We start from the raw sequence: 22199 nt of genomic DNA, 5'->3' as shown, positions 1-22199 counted from the left end.
GAGAGAGAGCTGAAACAGTAACTGTTGAAAAATGAAAGGTTTACTGTCAAGTAGTCTAAAAATGCTGCTATCTAGAGAGACTACTTAAACACCAGTTTTAAAGTGTCTTGATACTGTTAAAATATTTCTGTTGGAAGGGGAGAATATTTTTCCCTTCTATCTCTGCTGGAGAGCTGGCAACAGGGGCAGAAGTTCATTAACAAACCTATTCCCAGCACAGTACTGAAAACAGTGGTCGGGGAGAAAGTAATTCAACAGGCCATATAAAGTTCAAGCTCTATTAAAAGCATGGAAAAAGGAGGAACATCAATAATAAACAACATTGGCAAGGAACGGGTAGCTTTATTTTTGTAGTTTGCTTGCCATTGTTCTGGCTAAATGGAAGAGATGGCCTCTGTCACTCAGTCAGCTGGTAGCCACATATTTTACATGTATTTCATCTTTCTCCTCCCTGTGTACAAGCTAGGCTTCTTGTGTGCTTTGTTATTTCACTGGAAACTACAGTACTTGGTCTTCTCTGCTGAGGAGTTTTCATCCAGGCCTTGACAGACGCCAGAACAGATAAGGCTGAAGGAAGATGTTTTCTGGGATAAGCCAGAAAACTCCACAGACAGGACTTTTGTCTTCACCTTTCGGGAATAGGCCTGTCTTGTGTTTTCTGTTCCCATCGTGAATTTTTGTATAACTGCAAAGACAGAAAGAACTTTGCGGTTAATGCGGTCTATAGCTTGCTTTTGAAATCAGGGAAATTTAGAAAGATTCCTACTTAGTTAGAAAAGGGAATTTCCTTGGGGGCTGAGACTTGAGTAAAAGCCGAACTAGAAGTGGCAGGAGATACTCAGCATTCCTGAAGACCTTTCTCTCACCCCTTTGTCATGGACCTCTTTTTTTCCCCCTGTAGTGCTCAGGCAATAAAAATAATACTTTTACTGTCTTTGTATGTTATTTGTATAAAGAATAACTGAAAAACAAAGCAAAGAGAGCAATTTCTATGCTTAAATTCAAAGATTCAAAGAAGAGACCTTGGTTTCCTTCTTAATATCACAAGACTTTCTTCACTCTGCAAAAGCAATGGGATATACTTCTGTTTTTATTTTATCCATCTTCTAAATACAAGAGCGTTTTTCATCTGAATCAAACCTCTATGGTAAAGTTTCCTTTTTGTTCTTCTAAATACTGATTTGAACAAGGTTTGCACCAATACGATCATCCACTACCTGGTGGAGATATAAAAACGTGCATGGGCACTAATCACTCTTGACAGTTTTTTCAAACTGATTTTATTTTCTTTAGATATAGCAGAATTGCATTAGAAGCAACACTTGTGTTCTACTTCAAAATGTAGAGAAAATAATTCCTAGATGTTCCTATTACATGCTGCTGAACTTGGTCATGACTGGCAGCATCCCACTCACGCCCTCTCAAGGCGTTCAAACCTGTTACAGTTTGGCACAGGAGAATGGGTCTAAAGCAGTGATTTTTATTTATTTGTTTATTTAATCCTGTTAAGTCTTTATTAAATCTACTAAATGAAAGAATGGTAACTACTGAAAGAGGGAAATAGAGATTTTTAAAACCTACATATCTGAAAACGTACAATACAACAACTAAGTGTTCAAAAGAATTCTAAGAATTCATAAGTTCTTGCCACATGGTTAGATGATGTGTTTCTATGTATTGCTATATACAGTGTGTCAATTTAATATTCACATTTTTCTATTAAAATTTCTGTTGAGCCTTACATATACATGCAAGTAGATATGTTTCGGTGTGTATAAGTGTTTGTGTTTAGCCTGTAGGAACTGGGGTGTTCTTCCACTTCTTATTCTATTTGTTGTGCCTCTAGAGTAACTCCTAAGAATCTGTGACTGCAGATCACTTACATAGGAAAATCAATTTGAGTTTTAAGAACATTAAGCATATTTGGTGTTTTATGACACTGACAACACGTGTGACAAGTCTTTGAAATCAACTTTCTTTCTAAATTAAATTGTGTTTTGTTTTTTTTTTTTTAATTTGAGTGTCTTTAATGAAGTGTTTCTTGGCAGTAAGAATGCCTGTATGAAAAAATGATACAGTTCTTTTAATGGGCATTTTTCAAGCTTTTTCTTGTTTGCTTGCTTTTTCCTTTTGTTATTTGAATATAGATGTGTTTCTGGCTTGCAGCTGTATGTTTTGATAAAATGCTGTACTTAACAGTGTAACTGTTCATTTCTGAAGCCTGCTTATATACAGTCTGAAATGGTTGGCAGTGGTTGCTAAGAGACATACTATTCAAATATATCCACAAGTGTCTGTGTTATGTAGGTTGCTATTTTGGAAAATTTATTTCCCTTTTCTATGTTTAGTGTCAGAATAGCCACGTAAATTATGGAAGTCTTGCAGCTTATCCATAAAAATAAGATTTTATTGTTGAAACCTGATAACAAATTGGACATACTAAAATAATTAGTCTTAGTTCAGCAATGTTTCCACAGAAGATCTGTATGAGAGGACTGGAAATAAAAATATTTTGCTCTTAAAAGCAATCCAATAAGAAAATTAAAAACATTAGTGTTTCCAGCTGTTTGCTATCTTTGGGTGAAATTTGCTATGTGGGGAAGGATGAGGTGACTTTACTTAACTGAAGGGCTAATTGAATGAAGCAATGTGTTTATAACCTCTGGAGGGCAGCTGAAAAACCTCATCGTTTCCTCATGGAATTCCCACCGCAGATTCTTACTGCAAGGAAAAGAAGGTGGGTTCTCATTACAAGCTACAGAAACATCCAAAACAATCAAAAAGAATATGTACATCAGTCCTAAACCTGGATGTTAGAAAGCAAAATCCCAGATACCTTAACAACTTTAAATCATATTTTTCTGTCTTTTTTCACCTTCTCGAAGTTGTGTAGCAGTTTACCAGAGATCAGGTGGTATACATACACTGACATATCTACTTATGATAGGTATTTATAATTCATCTATTTGTGAATTCAAAATAATTTTGTTTTCTGCCGTTCCTGCAATAATTTCCTGACAACATCTTACACATTTGTAACACCTCTTTGGCAAATTGTCTTAATTTCTCTTGCAAGACAGGTACTGGTTGACAATTTCTTTTTCATGCAAGAGATATACTGGTTGCTTATGACTGCTACCTTAAACATCCTATTATCTGTGCCTTTGGGGTTAGGGTGGGGTATTTGGGGTTTGTTGGTTGGTTGGTTTGGTTTGGTTTTAAATAAAATTTACCTTCTAACTTATTCCAAATGTCCGCCAGAATAGCCAATGTTGTGGTGTCAAAAAAGTTGAAGGGGTAAGGGGAAGCTCATACTTTTGTAGTAGAGGATTCAAGGGGAATAGAACAAAGATCTAGGTGGTATTGCCACTGCTCATTTCATGCCTCGATTCTTAGAGGCATCTTCAGGTGTCAGTGTTTTGGGATATATTTTGTACAGTGCAAGACACTGGATGGCATTCTCTGTTGACTGAGTACCACATAATCATTTTGCTGTTTTAAAATCTCAAATAAGAGAAGAGTTACTTAGTAAAGGTAGGTTTTCTGGAGGTGGGGTGGGGTTTTTGTGTGTGTGTGTGTTTTTGCTTTGTTTGGGTTTTTTTCATTTGTTTTTCTAAATTGGATATTGAAGCTACCATTTTGTTCATCCTGGAGGATTAATTCCCCCAATGCTTTGATTTGTGTCAATTGGTGGAGATCCTGTAACAGCAGATTGAGTACTGGCATAGACTTCACTGTTGAGTCTTTCCACAGTGTGAAGGCCATGCGGTCACTAGGAAGGCTTACAAGCTCATAATATAAATTACAGGCAATTAGAAAAATGTGACCTTGACACAATGTTGTGGGAACAAAATAGAGCAAATGAGGATCTTTTAGTTCTGCAGAGTGAAGGAATGGTGGATGGTAAGAGGCAAACTGTCTTATTTTGTAGATATGATGGCATTTAAGAATTATTTTATTTATTTTTGGGGAGAAGGAAGGCAGCATTTTGGAGCTAGTTAATCAAAAGTTTATTAGTTGTTTGAAGATTTCCAAAGTTTTGTTATGTCAGAAGTGGAACTTAATAAACTGAGTTCCGTGATATTGTACTGGGGTTACAACAGATTTTTTAATAGTGTATTTCTATACCTTGTAAGAATGGATATCACATTCTTACATGCGTGTGCTTTCATGAATTTAACTTTTATATAGGAGTCTCTGTGTCATATTTGTCAAATGTCTACTGCTTCAGTTCTCTTTTTCCTTTAAACACAGCTGTTGGAGCTGTTTGACAGCGAAGACCCTCGAGAACGAGACTACCTAAAAACAGTCTTGCACAGAATTTATGGCAAGTTTCTGGGTCTTAGAGCATTTATCCGAAAACAGATTAATAATATTTTTCTACGGTAAGTTGTGGAAGAAGGTACTTTTCACTTACGAACATTTTAGGAAACTGATATATTACTTATATTTAACTCTTCTTTTTTTTAGATTTGTTTATGAAACTGAACACTTCAATGGCGTAGCTGAACTGTTGGAAATTTTAGGAAGGTAAACGAGTCTTTCTTTATTATGTATCTCAAACTTCCCTTCTGGACACGTCAGAATAGCCTTGGATTCGGAAGAAGTATTACTATAAGCCCTGATGCTGAAAACAGATGTGCACACATGCTCATCTTTAAGCCCCTGTGTAAATCTCTGTCACATCTTTGCCAAAAGTATATAACTGGATGCAAGTTACAGCCAAAAAGTGTTGGATTGATTTTGTTTGTGTGTATGTGTGTGTTAAATTTTGCACTTCATCCTTACATGCTGCGGAATTTTTTTTGAGCACACTATCAGTGTGAATATTTTGAGTAAATCTAATTCTGGCAAGTTAATTACTCAAGAACACCTTGCTTATGTGAGTTTACAGACCACATAGACAAGGTCTTATCTGTTTGGCAACAGGTTTGTGCAGCTGTTGATGTGATTATTCCTAAGTCAGAGCAGAACTGCTACATAGATATGTACTGCACTGCTAATATAAAGCAGGACAAAAGTCAGCACCTGTTTACAAATGGCATGAGCCTACTATTTGTAAACAGGTGCTGACTGCTAAATTATTTTAATCTAGAAAGTGCTTGTTCAGACCTCAAGAATGTTTTCTGGGATGATAACACTAACAGATATTTCTCTTCTGTTTTCTAGTATTATCAATGGTTTTGCTTTACCTCTTAAGGCAGAGCATAAACAGTTTCTGGTGAAGGTGCTGATCCCTTTACATACTGTCAGGAGTTTATCACTCTTCCATGCACAGGTATAAATTAATAAAATACTTTCTGCTCAGTTAGAATGATGGGTTTTTTTTATGGTTGCTTTGGAAATATAATTGCATAGTACATAAAAGGTAGGGGGATAGTTTTGAAATGTGGAAAAAATGCAATAGATTTTTAAAAAATTAATTTAATGTGCTTTACATGATAAATGTCTTCTGTTCTGATTAGATAATTAAAAGTGTAACATACATCTGTAATATTTTGGGGATTTTGTTTAGTAGTTAAACTCTCTCTAGGTTTTCCTCTCTCCTGTTTTCTCATTCTCACAAGTTTGCCTTTCCCATTCCCTCTCCCAAGAGGATGTTTGGGTTTCCTTAGTCTTGTGCTGTCAAGGCTCTTCTTCACCCTGGCAACTTTCTGAATACTAATACCCACCTTTTTGTGTGATCTTTAACATTCTCCCTCACAGATTTCTTAATTATGCATTTATGCTCTCATATATCTTTCCATACATTCAGCTTTCATGGTGTAATAAGTGATACCTGTTGCCTTTCTCTCTGATTTTCAGATAGTGCAGTCTTTCTTTTGCTGATAAAGCTATGCTTTCTAAATATGTTCCTCCAGGTTTTAGCTGTGTTGGCTCGTCTTACAAGATTTTTCATGATTTTGCCAATGTAGGAAAAGTGTAAAAAGATGCAGTTTCAGACAGTAGCAGAAGCTCCAAAACATTGGTCGTAAGACTGTATTTAGAATTCGAAGTTGCTCTGATTTTTATTGTATATGATACTTTGTCACCCTAATTTTTTTTGGTAATGTACTCTGTTGTTTCTTATAAACTGAATTTTGAGTGGATTTGCTCAGTGCAAACTATGTATCTCAGTTTAAAATTGGATGCAATTTGAGAAAACTGTATAGCATCTTGCCTTGAGTCTTTTTTAAAAAATTGTTTCTTTGTGGTTTCTTTATAGAAACGTTCTAACTTCATTTTCTTAAATCTTTACTGCTTCACAGCTGGCGTATTGCATAGTACAGTTTCTGGAGAAAGACCCCTCACTCACAGAACCGGTAAATATCTCTTTCATACTTTTTTTTTTTTCATCATAAACTACTTACCCTGTTGAGAGAAAAGTAACAAATCTAACTTTTTGTGCTTATAATTTAGGTCATTAGAGGTTTAATGAAATTCTGGCCAAAAACCTGCAGTCAGAAGGAGGTAAGTGATATGCTAGAATTAACAAAACATAAGAATTATTTTGGTCTACAGTATAATAGACAGAGTATCTTTAGATATTTCTAGGTAGATAGCACATGCTGTGGTGGATCGTGGTATTGATTCTTGTAGGTGATTTTTCCATAGTTGAATTCTGATTTTTCAAACAGTTTTGACTATGAAGAGAAAAGTTTGATAACCATGGTTTCTATTCACAAAATAAGCACTAGTTCTTCTGCAGACAATTTCTTTTTGCTTTAGAAAAATAAAGAAAATAAACATAGTTGAGGATACATTGGAAAACTCTGTTAGATTTGGAATTGTTTGTAAGTGAGGATAGTATTTTTCCAGGGAGGATGAAAGATATTTTATTGTCTGGCGTTTACCTCCTAAGTATGTAAAAGATGCAGTTAGAGCTTTGCATTTTTATTTCAAATTCTTGATGCAAATCTTAGTTTCTCTAATGAGAATTTGTGACACAGCAAAACAGTTATTTTGAATATTGCTTCCAAAAATAAGGTAAAATTAAGACACTCTCCTTAGTTAACAAAGTTTAAGCCATGGTCAAATTCTGTATGAGGCTAGGTTTTCAGCATGGATATACTGGTGCAGTTCTGAATTTTGTTGTAAATACAGTATTTGCACACACTCATCTTCTGTCTTTTAAGAGACCAAATCCAGAAGCTGCTAAAGGTAGAAGTGATCACGTTTTTTGAGAGAGGATCTCGCTGAGCTAGTGAGGCTTCCATTTCTCCCTGAAGTGGTGGAATTGGAGGGTTACCAGCATTCATTTTGCTGATCAAGATGATTCAGAGATTTTTATATTCAATGCTTCCTTCCCTGTCTTTAGGTCATGTTCCTAGGAGAGCTGGAGGAAATCTTGGATGTAATCGAACCATCACAATTTGTCAAAATCCAGGAACCCTTGTTTAAACAAATTGCCAAGTGTGTTTCTAGCCCTCATTTTCAGGTCAGTAGTAGAGGTTATTGTTTGTATAGGAATGTATTGTCTCAATTTCAAACATAACACTCCCCAAATGTAACTATTACTTTATGTTACGTGTTAAATATTTGTCTTCTGGATTTTGATGGAAGAGAGGGTATGTTGCAGTGGAAGTTTGGTTCTGAGTTCCATGAATAACTTGTTAGATGTGCGTTGGATTGCAGCACAGACCTTGCCATTCTTGAGCCACATAAGGCCTTAAACTGTATCCAAGCAGACTTTGAGCCCTTCTGACTGTAGATGATGGGTACTCACCATGTGGCCTTCAGACTGGTAGACCACATGGGATGTATTTGCTCCCTTTTCTAGTGCAGTATTGTGCAGCATTCTTGTTTTCCTACTTCCTTCTGCAAGGAGGTGTCTGGTTAGAGGTGATAGAACCCATAGCCTGTTTTCTTCACATCACGTAACAGGAAGAAGGGTAATGAATAGAATTTAAGTTGAATCATATGTGAAGAGGAGATAGGATTGATGGCCTGTAGTGTCTCTGTATTAAGCTAGGTGACCTATTCTGACACAAAGGCAGATGTGTTTTAGGCTCTTCCTTGGACTGCATTTGTTTTTAGCGTAATTTAGATCAGTGTTTTCCCTCCTACCCGCATATCTCTTCCCCAGGGTGATTATTGTCATTGGTACCTTCCCACACTTAAAATTTCTCCCCCCTTGTTCAGCCCAGCTACTGGGCCTTTCCCTGTCTCCTTCCTCCAGTATCCCAGCACTGCTCTCTTCCTTCTGACTGCAGTCACAGGATTGAGGGAAAGGGGCGATGGGAAGTCTGTCTGCTCTCCCGTCCCCTCCACAGCTGCAGCATTAATGCAGCGTCTGCACCTGGTCTTCAGTGAGTAACAACGTATCACTCAGGGGAAGAGAGTGGATGCTGAGGGATCTGAATTATAGGATAAAAACTTAATTCCATTAATGCATGTTATGCTACTGATTAAAGTAGAATTTTAATTCCAAAGTTAATGATTCCTGTTAATTGATCCGTGTGAAATTTCTCTGTGATTTGTTTTTCCTTCAGAAAATGACAAAATTATAGGTATCTAAATTCCTGTTAATATTTTATTCCTTTGACTCAAAGGTGGCTGAAAGAGCGCTGTATTATTGGAATAACGAATACATCATGAGTTTGATAGAGGAGAATTCAAATGTTATACTTCCCATCATGTTTTCCAGCCTTTATAGGATTTCTAAAGAGCACTGGAATCCGTAAGTTTTTGCCATTACACTTTATCTTACCATTTGACATAGCACTGATAAACTTGGGGAATGTCTGCTGAAGAACATCTGAATGGGAGAGATCCAGATTCAAAGCTGGCATGAGCAGATGCAACTCCATTAATGCCATAATAAATTAGTCTGTACTTGAGCTTGTCTCAAAATGTTTTTAATTAACTGGTATGTGTGCAAAAATCAGTACCTTAGGGATAAAAATAGACCTTCTCAGGAGTTGGAAAAAAGAGAAATTAGATGTTACATTGTTATTGAAGAAAAAGTGTTGCTCATCAAGCGTTTCTCCTACACAGTTTTTTATAACCCGGTTAACGTCTTCAGCCTGATCGTAAATTGTCTAGAATAGTATCGCTTGGCATTAATAAAACTTTGTGGCTGTATCATGGATGATACTGATACATCTGGTAGATCTCTGGTACTGGCATATTTCTAAACATCTATGAAGCATATAGACATCAGTATATTCTTAGGTTGGGTTTTTTTTTCTAAATTTATTTAAATACAGCTGTTCTCTATTACACACGGTAATAGAGCAGTTACTTCATATCGATGTCCTGTTAATTGGGCATTTTTATTTTTAAACTGAATGACCTAGTAGAAAGTGTTTTAATGAAAAATACTATTACAGTTAGATGCCATGTATTCTACACTTCAGTTGAAAAGTTTTTCTAAGTCAAGATGATTACTGTTTAGTAAACCTGGTATTTTTAATGAGTTCAGGTCCCAGTTGCTTTAAGTTCTTACTCTAAAGTATTTGTAAAATATTTCATCTTTTGAAACATTAATCTTTTTGTTCTGTACCTACCCAAACTCTCAAGTTTGTGTGCTTATAGGATGAATCTAATGCTACTGGAAAGCTTCTGTAGCTAACACTGGTCACAAAAAGACACTGTCCATAGCATAGTACTACATTACCAGTCTCCAACCTGCCCGTGCCCCTGCCAACCCTTTATACTATGCACTGGGTTGCTTCTGGTAATGAGAGTATTCTAGTATCCCAGTTCGCAGAGTTTTCATACCTGCAGGAATTTTGTACCTTTGACACACAAGCCAGGTGTAAGATACATGTAAAATAATGAAGGTTTTTAAAGAATTTTTATATTTCTATGAACATTTAAAAATGTAGGCAGCAAAAATAAAAGCTTATTGAAAGAGGTGAATGGTAGACAGGGGTGCGTGGGAAATGGCACATAGTTTGTCTGCTATGTAGGTTAGCTCCAGAGGTTCCCGGCACCTGTAATGTCGATTCACTGCCTCCTGGCTGAAGAGCGGTTTCTTAAGCAACCCCATGTCTGAATATGACAACCACAGTAGTGGACCAGGACTGGGATCTCTCGATTGATAACCTATTCCAAATTCTTTGAAAGTTTTTTAGACTTGTTTCTTTCCCTTCTTCCTTTTCAGTTGCTTTGTTGTTTCTTTATCTTCAACTCTGCCAGAAAGGAATTTTGACCTCTAGATAATCAGACTATTGGCAGACCCATTTTCCTTTGGAAATTCTAGTATATTTTAATTAGTTATCTAGTCAGATGGTGTAAAAGAATAAACTGATTCTACCTTTTTTGAACTTTTGTGGGACAGAATGCCTTTGAAGCCTTTTTGAAATTATTATTATACATAATTTCTTCCTGTATGAACAGATCATGCCTGTCATGTTTTATGCAATTAAGCAACTCAAATTCAAATAAGCAGTGGTGTATTGGTTCTTGTGTAAGGTCTGGAACAGCAATGAGCAAAGTAGGCAGAGGTCAGAGAGAGATAGAGATACAGATACTATATATTTTTATATATATAAAATATAGCATTTTTATTTTTTATATATATATGTATACACACACAGAGTTTTACACAGATACTGCAGCATTCATGTGAAGGATTTGTGGGTTTTTGTAAGAGTTTTTTGCTGTACCAAAGTGAAAATGAATATGAAATGTATGAGTACAAGGAAATGACTCTTGAAACACTGCCTTGTATTTTGCATAGGTGCACTGAATATTCAGCTTCATAGGAAAATCATAAGGAAATATGAATCACTCCAATTTCGTGTACAAATCTATTCTTTCTGCCAGCATTGATGATTTGAATCCCTGGAGTTGCATTCAGAATTGCCCCGCAGCATGAGTTTGTAGTTATATGTAGTATCTTTCTGTTGTTACCTTTTACCCTAGAGTTTTGGTTTGCTCCATTTAAGTAGTCAGCAGAGACATGAAAGCTGATTTGCACCTGTATATATGTTAATCAAAAGTAGTTTCACAGAAATCAAAGAATTTACATTATCATACTTGCAAGAGCAGAACTGGTCGCAGAAATGCTGGTAAGAGAAGACACTTTTATTTTGTGTTTGATTTCACCCAAAACTAATAGATTCCTTTCTTTTTTTCTTTCTTAATGTTTCACAGGGCTATTGTGGCTTTAGTCTACAATGTGTTGAAGGCATTTATGGAAATGAACAGCACCATGTTTGACGAGCTGACAGCCACTTACAAGTCAGATCGTCAGCGGTAACTTTTTAAAGCTTTTTTTGTCAGCTGTGCATAAGGCCCGCTGTTTAGTTTTTCCCTTACACTCAGATGCAATTGCATAATCTCACACGTAATAGACACAATGCTCCATTTGTCCCCTTGCATGCTCTTTAGCCTTCTCCTTGTGAGATGTCAGATAATATCACGTACAGGTTGTTCTTTACCTGTTATGAAATACAGTATCCATTGCCTTGCTTGGGAATCCACATTCCTCACGGAATTCCTTTTGGCTCTTCATTCCAAAAGACTTAAATGTATTAAGACCTTCAATAATAAAAGAAAAACAGGGGTTTAAAGATAACACTTTGCTTAAAGACTTCAAAAAAGTTACAGTGAGGTTGGGAAAGAGACATGAGTGAAAACCCTAAGATCTGATTTTCCAAACTACTGTTCGTAGGCTAGATGTGGTCTTAAAGCAGAGAGGTATCCCTCAATTCTTTCATTTCTTATTCAGAGGTCTTGCTGTATCTGAGTCCTAGCATGCAGAATCCTTTAGATACACCACTCATACGATCATTAGTTGCACCCTAGTAAATTGCTTTCTGTCTTTTCTCCTGTTTCCCTTGATCTTAATTTTCCAATTATAGTGCAACATCTTTTCTCAAAAGTTTCAGCTTATCCAAAGCGTCAGGTTTTAAAAATGAGGAAACTTCAGCAACTCTGAACATTTTGCAACTTAAGTCATACCTTTTCTGTGACTCAGGGTTCTCCCAAGCAAAGCAAAGGGTTTTGTATGTTATCAGACCTTGTTAGGTTAGTCTAGTCTCTAAAGGCTCTTGGAGGCCGTACTTTTTGAATTGTGTGACTGGAGTCATACTGTTGTTTTGTTCTGCTTCATTGTTGTAAAATACAAAGTTTTATAGGCAAAAAATATACAATTAACTGGTTAGTTCATTATTACAGCATTAAGATGCTAGATGAATTCTAGATAGGTGTTGATAAATAAGGCTCAGTCAATAGGGACAGCTGAGACAACACTGCCTGGTTTTCAAGCAGTAAAGGCAGAGATGACTGGTCATCTAATCCAGCCATTTACTGAGGGACCTCAGTGACTTAAATCTATTTGCAATTGCACTTTGCCCCTTAAGATGAGGAACTCTGCTCTTAACAGGACCAGACACTGTAGTAGTATGCCCTGTGTCTGGATAATGGGTGGCTGACTGAACTGCACAAGGAATTTTTCTGCACCTACTGATGTTATATCTCCTATCAAGGCTGGTGCTAACCATTTCACTATTTTTATTTAATACTTAACATTTTAAAACATGTAAACGTCTGAATGTATAAACTGCTACATTGACCTTAATGTTTACAGAAAATCTGTAACATCTTAGTATAACCACATTTCAAAAGGGTAGCTTTGATATCAATAAAAGCTTGAGGAGAAGTATGTTCAGTAATAATGACTATGATAGGTCAAGTAGGTAAGTTGGATGAGGTGATCATCCTGTAACAGTCTTTTAGGTAAACAGGCATATATTTCAAAATGATTAGAAGATAAATATTTGGTAAGTAGCCTGAAAATGTCAGACTATTTCACTTATTATATCTAATTTTAAATACTTCCTGGTGACAATGCTTTTTTTTTTTTACCTGTTCTTCAGGGATTTGTCTGAAAGTTGTTTGTACTTTTTATATGTTTAAAATACTCTTGGGAAATTAAAATTTCAAATAAATGAGCCAGATGTTGGTACTTTGACTGAATCAAGATATGTAGGAATGTTTCTAATCTGAAATATCTTCCAAGAATTCTCTGATGTGACTGGCAGAGAATCTCTATCTCTGTAATTGTTAGATTTCCATTTCATCTGAAACTACAAGGTGATGTAATAGAAACTGAAAGCATTTTGTACTTTGCAGCATCAACGTGATTTATTCAAAGTAAGCTATGTCAGAGACAGGAAATTTAGCTAGCAAAAAATGCAGGTAAAGTAAATGTTAGGTTAGCTGTTTAATTTTATCAAATCAGCCATTAAAGTCTCTTGTTAAAGCAAATGCTACATAGATCTCGTAGGAATTCAGTAAGGAAAAAGAGTAATCACTGAACAAAAGGCTCGTCTTGTAGGTTGAACTTTCCCTTGACCGGTGCCTAAACTATATGAAAGCCACCAGTCAATATAAGTAAGAACAGTGATTCTAAAAGAATAAGGGAATGCTTGGTCTGGAAAGTGGCTGTTATTTATAAGATTTAAAAATCCCTTGCTTAAATAAATAAACATGAAAATAATTAAATGCAAGTTAGCCCTGAAGTGTTAATTTTATAATCAATTTGCTTCCATAATAAAGGTCCACTGCATTTTTTTCTTCTGCATTACAAATTAGTGTCTGTGAACACTGTCACTTTGTTCAGCTTATGTTCTTTTTGTACTGCTTGTTTAGTGATACTTATGTAGGTAACAAAAATCAAAAGCAAAAAAAAAAGAAAAAAAATTAAAAAACACATTAGGAAAATTGCAGTTGTGTTCAACAAAATTAGTGCTGCTAATTAATAGCAACTATATATTTTTTAACATAAGTATTCTACAGTCTTTTCTCCTGCTAACTCTTTGTTTTATTTCATCTGTCAGTGAGAAGAAGAAAGAGAAAGAGCGTGAAGAACTGTGGAAAAAACTGGAGGATTTGGAATTAAAGAGAGGTCTTAGACGTGATGGAATAATTCCAACTTAACAAAAAAACAAAACAGCATTATTAACCTGTGGAGTCACACATTTATGTAGTAGAAGATGGAGCAACAGTTTTCTGTATTGTGCAACTTTACAGTAGATTTCACATTTGTTTCATTATTACAACAGCACTGTATATACCTGTCTCTAAGTAAAGGAAAAAAAATAAGGACTTTAATCCAAAGTTTGGACAGCAGATGGACTTCTCAGAACTTTGCAAACATAATAATTGTTTTAACCCTTCTTTAAATCCAGTCTTCAAAGATCTGTTGATGAAAATTGCGATGTCAAATTCCATTGTCAGGACCTGTTCCTTATTTATCGTTAGCAGAGAGTATAATACAACTTTCAAATGTGAACAATCTTAAAATTTAGCTTGTCTTTCTGCTAAACTGTTAAGTGTATTTATAGTAAAAGAGAAAAAAGACTGTCATTTCCTTATGAGTTTGTGTAACATCCTCCTTCTCTGGATAACTTTACTGTAATTTGACTTCTTTTCCCTTTGCACATCTTCATAAGTTGAATGTCCATTCAGATCAGGGCCATGAAAAACATAGGTCCTGAATAAAAGTTTTGTTTACTGGTGTGAGCATTGTTTTTAGTACCAGGCTGTCTCTGGTGCTTCCTTAATTTGAACGTTAGGAGTTAAAAAAACAAGTAGGTGATAAACATAGTAGGAAAGGGAGCTTTGGATTCATGCACCTATTTATTGCAAATCCAAATTAGGGTCCACAATCCTTTAAAATTGGGCAGCGGTAACAACCTGGACTTCAGAACCTAACCAGTATTAGTGATATGGCATTGGACACGCATACCAGAGTTGTTTTAGAAATACTAATTGCTAAATTATTACAGTATGTTTTTATTGGACCATTTCAAAAGAATAAAGACAAACGCTAAACAGTGCAAGCATGAAATTGATCTCCAGTGGACATGGATCTAATTGGAAATTGAGCTGACATAGCAGTTTGGACTGTTTGGAGTTGTTGCCTTACTTTTTAATATGTATTTATAAAGTGTTCCAGCAAAAGAGGATGTAGCCTCTAAGAAACATACTATAGTGTTTTTGTGGTTCTAGTACTATTACTCATCACAGTACCAGCCCTATGGTCTTAGCTGGAAAGGATTCTGGATAATATACTTCTGCATTCTCATCTGGATGCTCATTCCTAACTACTGTATTTGTTACCAAAAGTGGTTCTACAAATGCTACTGAAAAAAATTCTGGAAATCCTAATGTTCTGAGTATTAATAATAAAGTTTAAAATGCTTTTATATCAAAGGTGCATTGTGACCAAATTGTTTAAAACAAAAGAAAAAAAAATTACAAAAACAAAGAAGAGGGCTGTATTATAAGTATACATTATTGGCTATCTGCTTTGTATTTGAAAGTGGAATCTTACATCTTTGGTAGGTAAAATGCTGATAAGACTTATGTACAGTATATATTTAGCTAATGCAGTTGCATTATTATATACCGAAAGGTATGTGTTTCAGGATTTTTCTCCAGGATGCTTTTGAACTGTTATAGACATATGACAACAGTGAATTGATAATCCTAAACCATCAATCCAGCAGTATTTACAGTATAAAACTGAATTGGTGTTCATGAGTCTTTGTGATAGTTGCAAACATGAATTTATGACCTGTTGCCATTGATAGAAATACAGTATAAATACAAGCTTGTATATTTTTCTTCCTACCATTTAAATATACAGTAGAATTTGAAGTTTTCTTGTTTTCAGGCACGGAAAAGAGGTAAAAAAGAATTCCCTCCTAGACTACTGACTGTTTCAGGATTATCAGGTCACAATTTGTACTCCTGGGTCTGCGCAGGCAAATGTTGTAAACTCAGCGATTTTGTAAAAACTTGACACTGTTAATTCTGGGAAAAAAAGTGGAACTAGTCATATGCAACACCAAACACAACATGGTTTAATGGAATTAGTATGAGCTTCTTTTAAGAACACTGACTGGGACGCAATGTAAATTAGGCAGTTACTGTCATAGTTGAAACATTTTATTTTAAAGTGCTGAAGCAAAGGTGCAAGCTGAAATACTGAAGATTAAATAAATTTATAACAAATGATGTCCCTTAGCCCATTGATTTTGACAGTCTTTTATTTCTGTTACCAAAAAATATTTGCTAGTGTGATTTCTGTGTGAAATGATCATGCTTTACAAGAGGGTGGACTTAAACTCATTCTCAAAGGCTATGTTCAATTGTGAAAAACTGAGATAGAATGGAGGAAAAGAGATCAATGTTTTCCACCTGGTGGAGTAAAACACAATGTGAAATCAGAAAAAGCACCTTGTCCTATACTTAGAGTTTAGGTGAGTGTTGTTTGTTCATAACTATTTTTGGTTTTGACATGACATTCTGGTATTGATCATACAAAACTGATGAGAACCTGATGGGTTGCAATATTTTGTTACCTCTGATGTTACCTCTGATGTGGGGATAGTGGGGAGTATCTAAAGTTTATAGAGGATTTATCACTTCCGAGAAGGAATGTTTCTTTAAAATGAATGAGACGATGTGATATTAGTCACTTGACTCTAAAAGGCTGAAACGACAGTAGGTTGCACTGTGTGATGTACGTGAAGAAGCACTTGCCACAATGATACCACCGTACCCCCGGGATCCACTGCCGCAATCCAAATGTGATGTCCTGCCGCTCTGCAGAGCTCCCATTGGTATCAGTTGGAGTTGTAGGCAAAGAAGAAGGCAGCATATGGGCCCAAGTGTGATCAGTGTGTCTATTTAATTCTGCTTTTGTTCGCTTCTTGAGTTCCAGAAACTACCTTTATTTGTGTAAATGTTTTTATTAACTGCTCATGCAGAAGTTGTTGGGTGGTCACTCGTGTCCTGTACCATATTGGTTGCAGGAGAAAGGATGGAATGCTCTCTGGTAAAAGGAAGGAGCTGCATTTTCAATAATAGGGCATTGGATCAGGTCATGGGGATATAACAACTGTAAAAGTAAAGTTCCACTCATACTTTAAATTGAGCACACATTGCTTTCTTCGTCTTGCAAGTCTTCCTTATTGTTTTCCTTTCATTGTTTTTGAGTGTTTTTTGTTTTTCTTCCAAAGGTTGGAATGCTTTAAATAAAAGTATTCTAATGCCGTTGGAGTGTTTACTAGCAGGGTTACAGTAAATTTAATCTTGGTTTTGTTAGCATACATAAAAGGATTTAATTTATTTTTTTATCTCCTCCTATATATGGAAAAATAGAGGGTGTTACAGCCAAGAATTGCTTGAGTAAGAAATACAGCAGCTGTACTTAGATTATACATGCGTAAGTGCAGCCTCAGGCGCTCTCACTTTGTGGAAAGGAAAACACATTAGGAGCTTTAAAAACCTCTTTATTATTTTGTGAGGAGGAAAAACTAGATTCTTATCCCCCCAAATAAAACTGAAATAATTTGCTTTTAGTTCTGTCTTGGAGAACAAAGATGGCCTTTTCTCTTAATTGTGTAACAATGTCATCCCAAAGCAGTTGCCCTAAGATGAGACAAAGGCGACAATGCGCAAGATTGAAGAATGTTTTTATTTACATCTGGCTTTTTTATTTTGGCTCGTCTGCTTCCCTTAGCAGCTCTGTAGTGAGCCACGAATTAGTTTTTCTAGTTGATATGTGCAGCAGATTTTGTATAGACCAGTTTTTCGTTTTGAAGTCTATGAAATAGTATCTCGAAACAGAATGGAACTGATTTTGATTGAAAACTTTTATCCAAGTGTTGCTTCCCATCCACAGAAGCATACACTTTTTATCATGACCTCTCTGAATACAAGTTTTTGTTATTTGGATCACTTACTGTAAATATGTTGTATTCATAACCTCATGTAACGATGAGGAGTTTTCAAATATAAATAGTATCGATACATTTCTTGTTGTTGTCCTATTTTTGATTGTAGTATAGCGAATGACCTGTCATGCTTTTTGTTTGAAGGTTAGCATTAGATTCATAGATCTTAATATTTTAGCATTTCATTGTTTAAGCAGGAGAGGGCAGCAAAAGTTCATTTTTCCCCATAGGAATGCTCTGGTCCATTACTGTTTTTAAACTTAGATGCATTTAACTATCTGTGGGTAGGGGGGAAAAATGAAACATTTTTTATATATATTAAAAGGTGCATATGAAAATATATAGACTGGTCCAACCAGACTGTGAAAATGTCTTCTACTCTACATCAAAGTAATAATAAAAATACCTTCCACCTCTGGATAAAGTACAAGCAGGTCTTAAGATCTTGGATTCAAATGTCATTCTTTGGAAATAGTTTACTTTCTTAAAAATGGTATCAAAGAAACTCAAACTCAATGGTGCTCCCAGCTATAAATGTGTAATCCTCCTCTTTTGCACATGCTCAAGAGGCTCTGTACTGTGGGTGCATCTAAATAAAGAAGCAATGAAGTGTTTTCCAGGTGCTTGGCTTTTTTTTCCACCTCCTTCCGTCTAAACTTCATGTACGTTTTCAACTGTGAACTTCCAGTGATCAGATACCCATTCACACGTATTAAATGTAAGGATACTTGTCTAACAAAAAAACACCCAAACTGTGAGGTGGTAATTTTAAGTTTCTGCCAGAATTACCGTAGTAAACACTTAGTTTTCATTAAGTGTATTTTTTGTTTTAAAGGTCCTCTCATGATGATGAGCATCCTCCTACTGCACACAACCGTGCCTGTGAGGGAGGTAAAGAGCAGTGGATGCAGAAAACGGGCATTAGATCCACACGGTGTGCTTTAGAAACCCCTTGAGCCTTACACCTTGAAGCTGGTGAAGGAACTTGCTCTTTTATAGCATCATTCTGCTGTTTCAGTCCTCATGCTACTGTGCCTTGCAGTGTGGAAGTGAGGACAGAGGCTTAAGACGATCACGTACGTGGGAAACACCCTCTGGAGAGAACCAGAGCTAGAGCCTGGTAAGGGGCAGTGCTGGTGAACAGCTTTAGCAGAAGCACGGTAGATACACTGTAGTAAAACTGGAGACAAAATGTATTAAACATCTGATTTTAAAATGCCAGTTTCCTACATGAATTATTCCAGTAGCCTAGTTCTTAAAAATTCTTTCCATTTTGATTTTTTCCCAATTAAATTTTCAGCAGTTGGATGTTGTGTGCTTTGTTACAAGAGCTCATTATTGCAAATCTCCTTAAATACTTCTAAGACAATATTCAGATCACTCAACAACCTCATGTCTCTTTACTTTCTTATTGCAAGGCACGTGTTTTGCAAAGATTTTTAAAAAAAGAAAAAAAACGTGAAGTAAGTTGGCCTTCAGGGTAGGATTTGTCTTCAGTACTTGCAAGTTAGAAAACAACCTTTAAAGGATTGGAATTAAAAACTTAAATTAGTTTCCTACTTTTGGTAATGATAATTGCTTTTTCATCTTTGTCTTTCCTTCTCAGGAATTCTCATATAATAGCAGAGCACCTAGTTTATCTTACAATAAGTTTGGACTCCAGGTCACGAATGTGTGGCATATAAAAGTAGTTTTGTGTGCAGGCAGAGGCTGTTCCCAAGTCTGTATTCAATAAAGCAATAGCTTGAGTATTAAACTAGAAACTGATAGAAGGTCTTGTATTATGAATTTGGAGCTATCTATGGTTTTAAAGATTAAATGCTGAAGCCAAAGCGAATATCCTGAATTTGTTAGTAAATACCTTGGAAGTGTACTAACCCACTGTGAGTAGTGACTGCAGGCCTTTCTGGAAGTCTCTATGACATGAAAAATGGTCGTGCTGAAACTTTATTTTTCTGTAGTTTGTTTTTTTCCCCCATTCATTTTATCTATTCAGTACTTCCCCCCCCTCCCTCAAAATCACTGAAGGTGTGAGAAGTTAGGGATCACTCAGGAAGGATGACAAACTTGCAATCATTTAAGGAAGTGTATATATTTTGTATTGCTAGACAGTGGCTCATACCTTTGATACACACTTGGAAATGCCTGGGAACTTCTCTTGCCTTATCCCTGAATCTGGGAAGGTCTTCCAAAAAGGGAATGAGGAAGGGATATTCTGAATCTTGTTTTTGAAATTCTTACGTTGTCATCACCTGGGGCAAGTTTTTGCTTGTGTACAAAGCCCCTCCACTTCCCCGACAGAGAAAGCAGCAACCCTAGAGGTAGTACTTACAGAGCATCTGGCTGGTGGCGTGGTGCACTGGGGATGCATGTGCCAACCTGCCAGCCAAAGCAGAAGGAAGCTCAAACGTCACTGCCCTGACAGCAAGGAAGGAAAGTCGTTGCGTTTGTACAAGGATGCGTGCAGACCTCCAGCAGCAAAAGGCAGAGGTTACCTGCAAACCTTTTCCAAACTGAGCAGGCGGGGGTCAGTTTTGATTCTTCACCTTCTGGCGAAGTGGATGTGGTTTAGCTGTTGTAAGCAAGCTGGTCAAACAGTCCAGCTCAATTTTGGGTATCTTGATAGGAATTCTGCAAAAAGTACCAAGTAGGACTACAGCTTATGCTCATCTGTCATCCCTAAGACTGTGCAATGACTCCCCTGCTTTTCTAGGTGTTGCTTTGGCTATGCAGATAATGTGTGTAAGTGGAAAACGGCTGTAGACTTAACTGCCTCAAACCAAGATGGGCATCTGCATTATATAGTCTTCCATTTCAGGCATCTTGGAGGCAGCAGGCTAAAGTCTGCAGATGATAGGTCTCAGTGTAAACTGAAACTTGGCAAGACACACCCTTGATTTCTGGAGCAAGGAAATGTGGAATTCAGACAGTCGTAATTAGTTTATTAGTCCACAGACTATTTCACAAACACAAAGGGATATTATTGCTATTTGCTGTCCATGACACTCATCAGACAGTAATTGTCATGGTTAGTGATTATGCACTAGATTGTGAACATCAATTCTGGCCAGACTAAAATTACTCTCAGGGATACAAAGGAAAGAATATTTCCTACTGTAGTGTGGTGCCCCACACCACCCCCCTTTCTCCTTGTGCTGCTGAGTGATGCCAGCCTCCTGCAACAAGGCTCTGCAAACAGAAGCGTGAAGGCTTGCCATGGACTGAATTTAAGTAAAATTTGTTGTTCCATTCAAAATTGTTATAAGGGGCACAGGATTGGTGGCAGTGGACCAGGGGGTATTTTAGCCTTATCCAAGCAAATGCCTTTCCATGTGGTTAGCTAAAGAACTGGGATTTTTTTTGAGAGGTCCTGTGGAGCCTTGTTCTCACCGAACAACACAATGTAATTCTGCTTTAGCAGAAACTGTGTTAAAGTTTTTTTACAGATGAAATTTTATTTCTGTAATGACCTTCAATCTATTAAATCCCCCTAAAATTTTCAACATGAATCAGTAAAAGACCCTTCCCCTGCTTCAAATCCCATTGCTATTTGATTATTCAGTTTGTTGATAAAGTACTTTGAAAACGTTGAAATATATAAATTTGCTCCAATATTTAGAAATGCTTCTGCAATAAGTGCAACAGAACAGCTAAAGATCTAGGAGATAAGGGCTTTGATTTGACACCCTAATGCTTACATTAAATCATCCAGGGAATAATTTTTTTCCCTCCCCTTTTTATTCCCCCACCTGACCTATTTCTGTTTTCTTTTGCTGTAGAGCTAATTCTGCTGACGGTAAATTTGGATATGTGCAACACAGAAGCCAAATGAGAGAAAAAAGGAGCTGCTAGCAAGAGCTGTGCTTCCAGAGAAGGTCCGTGTAAGTCTCCCTTACAGCACAACCTTCAACGTTCCTCCCTCATGCCCTCCTCGGTGCATGGAAATCAATGTCCAGTTATCCCCCAAAGCTCCTACAGATGCAATGCCTTAATTTAGGGATGTCTGAGATCAATATCTGCAAAGATCAGATCCTCACAGGCTGCGTAAGCCTTTTTGATTCTTCTGCTAATACAGTTCAGACAGGCCAAGCACGTGTGAAAATTCTTGCTGGTTTGCAGGTTTTTGTCAGAATTTGGGAGAGCAGAGGTGGCTGGTTGTTCTGTGGCATTTTAGTCCATGATCTTTCAACTTTTTGGACTTCTTTTTTCTCTGAATTTTCATCTGGTTTTGTTGCAATGACTGTGTGTTAGTAACTTTCCATGTAGTCTAAATGCACATTAGTAACAAAGATCGAGCTGTTCTAGGAGCAGCACAACTACCGACGCTTGGCTTCCCGTGCCTCTCCTGTACACCTTTGTAGGTACGGCTTATAGGAGCCAAGTCTGAAGCACTGACTCCTCTGGCACGTAGTTGAGCTTAACTGGGACAGAAGCTGCAGAGAGAAGAGGGGAACTGCCAGCAGTCAGGTGCATGTGACATGATAACACAGAGTTTATTTTCTTAGGAAACTTTACCGT

At 36.6% G+C, this 22199-nt stretch overlaps 1 protein-coding gene across 5 annotated transcripts in view; it reads left to right on the top strand.

Annotated features, from left to right (window-relative positions):
* The window catches only part of PPP2R5E (protein phosphatase 2 regulatory subunit B'epsilon), an 81707-nt gene extending 65741 nt beyond the window's left edge, over window positions 1-15966 (top strand). For 4 of the 5 annotated variants that reach the window (XM_074869010.1, XM_074869009.1, XM_074869014.1 and 1 more), the window contains 9 exons: window positions 4255-4385; window positions 4471-4530; window positions 5170-5278; window positions 6249-6302; window positions 6400-6450; window positions 7298-7417; window positions 8532-8659; window positions 11083-11184; window positions 13773-15966. In XM_074869010.1, coding sequence (XP_074725111.1) covers window positions 4255-4385; window positions 4471-4530; window positions 5170-5278; window positions 6249-6302; window positions 6400-6450; window positions 7298-7417; window positions 8532-8659; window positions 11083-11184; window positions 13773-13872 — 855 coding nt within the window. In that variant the 3' untranslated portion in view covers window positions 13873-15966. The remainder of the gene's footprint in view (window positions 1-4254; window positions 4386-4470; window positions 4531-5169; window positions 5279-6248; window positions 6303-6399; window positions 6451-7297; window positions 7418-8531; window positions 8660-11082; window positions 11185-13772) is intronic. The other variant, XM_074869012.1, reaches the window with a different exon arrangement.
* Window positions 15967-22199: the final 6233 nt, after the last annotated feature.

Source organism: Strix uralensis, chromosome 4, assembly GCF_047716275.1.
Source record: "Strix uralensis isolate ZFMK-TIS-50842 chromosome 4, bStrUra1, whole genome shotgun sequence".
Lineage (NCBI taxonomy): Eukaryota > Metazoa > Chordata > Aves > Strigiformes > Strigidae > Strix > Strix uralensis.
The sequence above is the reverse complement of the archived record's forward strand: the minus strand, read 5'-3'. Positions and strand labels throughout refer to the sequence as shown.